Source organism: Clytia hemisphaerica, unplaced genomic scaffold, assembly GCF_902728285.1.
Source record: "Clytia hemisphaerica strain Z4C2 unplaced genomic scaffold, Clytia hemisphaerica genome assembly, whole genome shotgun sequence".
In the NCBI taxonomy this organism is placed as follows: domain Eukaryota; kingdom Metazoa; phylum Cnidaria; class Hydrozoa; order Leptothecata; family Clytiidae; genus Clytia; species Clytia hemisphaerica.
Window position 1 is genome coordinate 274135 of NW_027104443.1, and position 7827 is coordinate 281961.

Below are 7827 nucleotides of genomic sequence, written 5' to 3' on the forward strand. Positions count from 1 at the left end.
TTTGTAATAAAAACGTCAGTGAAAAGAAATGTAACAATTCAATATCAATGACGGTGTGACAAAACTCACCGAACTTTGTTAGAGGAGAAACTTTTTTTGCCATTACTTTTGCTTACCTAACAAACGGGGTGGGTGAAAAACTTAATAAGCGGGGTAGGGTGAGGGGCAAATCACTCGAAAAATTGTATACGAGATTTGAGATTTATTCTTGATTTATGATTTATTTATGATTTATTTTTGATTTATTTTTAATTTACTAAAATTGTGTACGAGATGTATTTTAGTGATTGGTCTCTCAGGGGAGGGGGTATGAAATAAGATTATCATGGATGGAAAATTTTCAAAAAATTAATTAGCGTGGGGATGCTCATTAGGTGCCCGAGACTATAAAAACGAGAAAATCCCCTTACCACATTCGGGAAGATCCATTCCTGTTCGCACTAAATAGACTATTTTGCCGGACGGTAAGATCTTTATGATTCTTCCGTCGTGTAATCCCGTGTATATATTTCCTAGAAGAAAGTAAAAATGAAAATGATATAACAAGCAAGTTCAGAAATTGAAAAAGAATGAAATTAGAATATACAATACACTGGATTTCCTGAAGATTGTGTTTAAAGCAATACTTTCCTCCGACTTTTTTCCCTGATAAGATATTAGCCAAAAGTCTCGACCACTTACCGTCTCTGTCCACTTGAATTGATTCTGGTCCATTGAGTTCTCCTGGTAAGATTTTGATGACCTGCTGCAATGCATTGTTTGGTTGTAAGATGCCATCGAAGTAGGGCAGGTCTTGACTCCTAGAGAAAAGTGAACAAAAGTGATAGATTAAATAACAGTCCATCCTTCAATATTTTTTGCCAAAAGAATGTTTGAAAGGCAGAGATAACAAGCAACATGCTGAATGGACCTACTCTTAGGTTCCAAATAAACGGGGGGGTTCGAATAAACGGGGGGGTTGGAAAATTTTCTAGATTTTAATAAACGGGGGGGACCTAATTGCCGGGGGGGTTGGAAATTGTACTTCAGAAACCCAAAAATAAGGTAAAAATAGGCTAAAATCACGCTAATTAGAGCAAAATAAGGGACCTTCTCTTTGACAGCTGAAAATATTCTTCGAGATTAATAAACGGGGGGGTCCTAATAAGGTCCGGGGGGGTTGGAAAATTTTCTAAAAATTAACAAGCGGGGGGGCCCGTTTATTTGGAACCTAAGAGTACCTAATGATTAACATCAGATGAAAGTAAGAAAAAAGTGACAATAATTGCACAAAAATTCAGAATCGAAAAATAAAGCTTGTGTGTTGAATAATGTAAAATGGTAAAAAGGAATTTCCCCAAATACGAAAATCACTTAAACCATTCAAGCCCAAAAAACCTTTTAAGCTGTTTTGGCCCAAATTTGCCCAAAAAAATTTCCTTGAAAATCTGACTCCGTCACATTTTGAGCATTGCCATTTTGCATCAATGTGCAAAAAATCAGAAAAAACTAATGAGTCAACAGACAGACGAACGGACGGACGAACGGACGAACGGACATGAGTTAATTTATAGAACCTCCACCAGGGTACCCGGAGGTAGGTCCAAAAATAAAACAATCAATCCCAGATTGCATAAAGCCCCTCAAAAAACTGGCGTAATGGAGTCAGATCGCGAAATTGAACAAAACGGCTTGATCGTGAAAATCGATTTCCCAGGCGTTATGGGGAAATAAATCATGACGCTTCATGTTTGTATGAATTTTGGGTCTACTGGTTGATTTTTCTACACGGGGGAGAGGAGGGCACTAACCCCTTAGAAAGAGTAAAAAGTGAAGTTTTAAGACCCTTAGAGAGACTTTTCCTCTGAAATCTTTGTCGATTACAATCAAGATTAATCCAAATCACAGTTTTTAAAAATGAGACCCTTATTGCTCGCACATACCCAACTGTAAACAGCTATTTCGCCTAAGTAACTCCCCCCTCCCCCGAGACTGCCCATAATGTCATTTCAATGTTCATTTATTAATATGATTTGGCTATTCGGGACGTTAGATGGACGTCATTTTGATATTTTGTAAAGTACTTACTTTATAGGGACAGGTTTAATAGGTGAAGGAGTGACAAATAAATAGAAAACCAACAAACCAACGATCGCACCCACCACTTGAAATACTATCATGTACGCTGACCTAAATGGATGAAAAAAATAAAAAATTCAGTATAATTACGTTAGATTTTGAATGTATCCCCCATGGAGCCATTCGTAGATTACTTATTTTATTCGAATCAGTGATATCACTTTACACTTCTCCCAAGCTGGATCGATTCGAAAAACATGATTTGAAAGTAATGGCATCAAGCAACCCACTATTTTTACAAACAAGGGGGGCGGGGGAGGGCATTAAGGTTTTCCTGATCGTCATCAATGGGTGCTTCCCGACATTTGAATATCGGAAATATATGGGACAAAAACTGCAAAAAAGGCGGAGAAATTGGAGAATTTCAGGGTAAATGAGTGGAACTTTTTCTCCCGAATTCATCCTTTTGAAGGGTAAAAATTGAGAGATTTTCTTTCTTTTATCATTCTTCGATCCATAGGGGGTGGAGTGAAATTTTTTACTAATTTCATACGATCCTTGAGGGATTTCGAATGATAAAAAACGACCAGTAATATATCCCGAATAGCACATAGTCTGGAAGACTTGAGAATTTGAGCCATCTGCTGTTATAGCAAGCTCAGCGGTAGGAGGTAATCTACTCAAACTGAACAAACATAACGTCTTCACTCAGATGGCTTTTTATCTCAAAAGTTCATCATTGACAATGGTTGTATTGAACACACGTTTTTTATGAGAACATCAAAAAATTTTGGAACTCTCTCGGATGCTTTTAATCTTAACAAGTGATACTTTTATGGACCTACTTGGTTATGCATAATTATGCAAATAATCAGAAAAAATTAATGATCCACAAAGTCTAAAAAAACAGTTTTTAGCCGTTTTTTGGCCCAAACTTGCCCCAAATTCTTTTTTCTCGAAAATTGGACTCACATTCGAGGGTTTGTAGTTATGCATCATCAAAACTAATGAGCCAATCTCGATAAAAGTTGATAACGAACGAACGGACGGACGGACGGACGGACAGACAGACAGACAGACAGACAGACAGACAGACAGACAGACGGACGGACGAACGGACAGAGGTTAATTTATAGGACCTCCAAAGGGTAGGTCCAAAAGTTTTTATCGTGTTCTTTTTCCATTTTGTGAGTATCTTTATCAATTTTCCTGAGAATAAGAATCAGGGGTTTTAGAGTCCATAAAGCTTTAAAAAAGCTGAACTTTAGTTATTTTGGCCATTGAAGCCTTATGTCGAGTTTTTTAGGACCCGGAGGTCCTTTAATCCTGAATGCCGAAATAGGTTTGGTAAAAAGGGACGTACGAGGGTCCTGGACACCGAAATACCGACAGTTTTTAACAAAATCACCGCAATACTGACACATCTTTTACAAAATACCGACACCGACATTCTTATATGAAAGAAGAGGATAGGAGGGATCTCTGAGAAATAGCTCTTGATTTAGCACCGTTTCTCCGACGTTTTAAGCAAAATTACCGTACCACCGAAAGAAAAGTTAACATTTTCCATCACCGAAAAGCATCTCAAACACCGAAATACCGACATATTTTTTGTTGATCACCGAAATACTGACCCAAAAAAGGTCAAAACCAACACACCGACAAACTGGTACGTCTCCTTCTCCCCCCCCCAAAAAAAAATAAAAATAAGGAGTTGGGAAATGACACTGGGGAAATAAATAACACTGGGGAAATGAGTAGCACTTGGGATATCTATTGTAAATTCTTTTTAGGAGTTCTTACTAGGCGAACTCTCTAAGCCCGGTCGGAAGATGAGAGAACTTACTAAGAAACAGGAAAGAAGAATAGAGGAAGACATCGTAATACGTGTACGATTAAATACAAAACTTCTTTAAATGAAATTATCCACGATAACAATCACAATAATAAAAGTCAGTTTGCCATACTAATAAAAGTGACATCCATACTAATCACCATGTATTGAACTGCAGGAGAAACATGATGAACAATTTAGGATAGCTTTATTGATAGGCAATTAGCCTGAGGCACTTTAACATTTTTAATTAAGAGCAAATCCTCTTTAACAAAGATTTAGTAATTAAAAAATGCTGTGTGACGTTTCTTTGTGTGGTGTTACGTCAGGAACAGCGTCGTTGACTACTGCCAGCTCATTTAACGAGGAAGCTCATGCGGATTTTATTTATACTGAGTGTGAGAGTTATATTGAGTTCAGAGACGTATAGGAATGCAGGATGTTGAATATTTACCTTATTGTATTATAGATTCACTGGCCCAAGGCACGCGTGTAAGATTACGTATTGATTGTATTGGTAATATTATTCTATACGCGGTTGGATTATGAGAAAATTTCATACGTATGGATGTTGAGTTTATGATATTTGATTGGAAATGTTATTGAGAAATGTTTTATATCATAGCATAGGACGACGGTATTTATTCGAGAGATATTTGTATTACTATTACTACTAGCAATTAGCTGACGCTATGAATGCCCCGCCGATAGCAGATATTAGCCCAGAGGAACTTAGTCATGAAGAGAGCAAGGGAATCATAATCAGACTATACAATCACTTCAATGCAAAATCTCGTATTACCATATTTGGAAGAAACCATTGCGTAATGTTATATAATTGTTCTACATCACATATAATGCGCATGCGTAAATTACAACCACAAGCGATTATTACACGCGATTATATAGTTCGAAATGAAGACTATGGGGTGGTCACTCCTAACGGTCGGGGAAGTGGTGGTTCCTTATAAGAAACATTTTTTATAGGAACATCGATGTTTTATAAGAAACATTGCTTATAAATGTCGATGTTTTATAAGAAACACTTTTTATAAGAATATCGATCTTTCCAGTTAGGGTCAGGGTTGGAGACCCAAACAATAGCATAATTATACTAATTATGCTATTAATGATGTAATCTTTACTATACGAGATTTTTCATTGACCGCCCTCTATAAATTGGTGAAATGAGTCTTCATAAAAAGTGCTCAATGTTACTAGAGCTGTTTAATGTTAAGAAGCACGAGCCGATGCGGTTAAAATTTTCTCAGTAAGATCCATACATAACGAAAGTGTCAATCCAAAAAAAACATGTTTAATCTACCCTTTCTGATGCAAAGTGACTTAAATTAAAACCATTACAGGTTTCGCAACATATTAAGAACTAGAATGATATCAAAGTTGATTTTCTTCAATCACAAGATAAAAATCTAATAAAAATCCCTTTTGAAAACCCAAACATAAGAATGTGTACTGTGAAACTGAAAGTGCTTCCCTTTCATAAAGAATATACATAATGCAGATTAAAAGGTGAATTTGAAAATGAAATTGAATATAATTTCAGTCATTTGATTTGAAATTTAAAAAGTAAGTAACTTTGGACTGGTGGCATACTGTAGATATAATTTATTTGTATCAAAGGTTACTGAAAATTATCTGAAAAACTTTAACAATCTTTATACGTGTTTCTGCAAAAAAGTTTCAGTTAGAATAAAATTTCTTCATGGTTACTAAAGATATGAATTTGATAGTTGCTCTCAAAATTGCCAGGGGAATTTTCAGATACCGTGTCCTGTTGCAACCACCGTCAACATGGTTAAAAACTTTTCACTTCACATGTAGGTACAACATTGTGTTTGTATTTTATTGGACGTCTGGTTCTAAAAAGTCAAAAAGTTTGTTCAGATTTGATTTGAGCAAAGTATACTCCTGCGTTCAACATCAATACGGTACAATGTGCCGTGGGGGTATTAGTAGAGAGAGTGTTCGAGTCTGTTCATAATATGAGGCTGAAAATCTTCGGCGTACATTACATATCGAAGTACCGTTCTGACACAGTGACATAAACAGCATTTTCAAAGTTTGCTTTTTAAGCTTCAATATTGGCGTAAAGAATTATTCACAAAATAGCATCAAATACTTCATAATCCATCGTTTTCGGCTTTTTTACCCCTTCTGTTTACATTTTTCTGCTCGCTGCTTCCCATGCACAACCATTTTTTTTGCTGTAACACTGTGCTTCAAATGTCCACGAGAATGAATCAGTTCATGTTAGTCATAGTATATTTTCATTGGCATGTCTCACTCACTAAACCTTTTGTAAGAAACTCGATGTTGGTACCAGTTTTTGGCACGTTTTGGCGCAAGGCTTACTCTTTGAAAAATTACTTTCGGCGCATGCAATATCCATATAATTATAGGGTACTCTGGGTTTTGTCTTTCCACCAAAAATTTCAATTTAATTTCCTTCAAAATGAAATCACTATATAGGTAAACAATATGAATTAACGGTCAATTTCCCTTTTGTGTATGCCTTTATAATATCAGCAGGGTTTCGTTAGAGCAGCGCATAACACTCTGTCTGTGTGTATGTGTAACAAACTGTCATTGAAGATGTCCATCGTCCATTCTGACAATTGTATAAGGTTTGATCTAATATCAGTAGTTTGATAGTTATTCAGTCAGTAGCAAACAATGTCCCTCAAGTAAATCCAGTTGAGCAACTACGTTAAAAAGATATTAACCAAGCAAAAATAAAATCTTGTGTGCTGTTTGTTGTTTGTGAAAGCTTTTAGCTGTGTGGACTGGCAGTGCAGACGGGAAGCTACCTTCTCTGTCCATGCATAGCTAGGAAATCAATACAAGTAGCAGCAAAAGAGATATCGCGCGCGAACATTTTTTAACCGCGCGCGGCCCGCTCAGAATCGGAAGAAACAACATGAATCTGAATCATGAATATTTTTCTGGCGAGCAAGTCCGCTACGTGAAGCAACAAAAGCCCCTGCGGGGCAATTATTACTACCGACCGACAGATCAACTGACCGACAGATCGACCGCTTGATCGGACGACGAATAGCCGATGATCTTTGACCTACACAACCGACCAATGACGAAACTGTAAAGAACTCATGGGAACACCTACGGGCTCCCTTGAGCAAGGATCAGGTTTTGCAGCATACACAGCGTCCCGTATTATTATTGATTATTTTGAAATTTGAGATTTGATGAGTTTATAAATTTAATAAATTGATGACGAGAGAAATGAATTTTTTAGGCTATGTGTAAGAGCTGTTCTGACTCCGGATGGTGTAATGACCGTTACGGATTCGCCACTTTATTTACTTCAGAGCTGGTCTGGAATCTGTTGGCCAACAGTGAAAAGAATACGAAAATATACGAAGAATACGGGACACGGGATAGTTGGCATCGAAAAGAGAGAGGTGTTAACGTGAACAGGAAAATTTTTATGTTCTTTCTTTATTGACGTATGCGTGATTTCCGATGTTTGGAAAATAAGCGGAACAATTTTCAGAATTAAAATTTTGATCTGTTCTCCCAAGATTATAAGGAATAGGATATCTGTTTCCTTCTTTTGGAAATTTACATTTTTTCCCCTGCTTTTTGTGATTGATTTCTCCCCCAGAAAGTTCAATCTGTTTCCAATGCAATATCATCTTTTTGGAAACACATATCTGTTTCCCAATTTATTATGTCATTTCCTAGAAATATTGAGCTGTTGTCTCTGATGACGTCATCAGCCGGAGCGGGGAAACAGAAAGTTTTAAGGAAAAGGTCTTTCCTAGAAAATCGGATCTGTTTCCCCATTTTTTCAAAAAACACTCTCTCCTGGAAAAGGGAAACAGATATTTTGGGGAAATGGGCTCGTTGGCTTCTTCTGTCCTCTAAGTTATTTATAATTATTCAGAAGAATCAAA

General features: G+C 36.7%; 1 protein-coding gene across 1 annotated transcript in view; it reads right to left on the reverse strand.

Moving 5' to 3' along the window:
- LOC136820996 (adipocyte plasma membrane-associated protein-like) overlaps positions 1-7827 on the reverse strand; it is a 30804-nt gene that overhangs the window by 1982 nt on the left and 20995 nt on the right. Inside the window, exons 2-4 of the mRNA XM_067077230.1 lie at positions 2068-2169; positions 682-800; positions 411-512 (exon numbers count right to left, since the gene is read on the reverse strand). Coding sequence (XP_066933331.1) covers positions 411-512; positions 682-800; positions 2068-2159 — 313 coding nt within the window. The 5' untranslated portion in view covers positions 2160-2169. The remainder of the gene's footprint in view (positions 1-410; positions 513-681; positions 801-2067; positions 2170-7827) is intronic.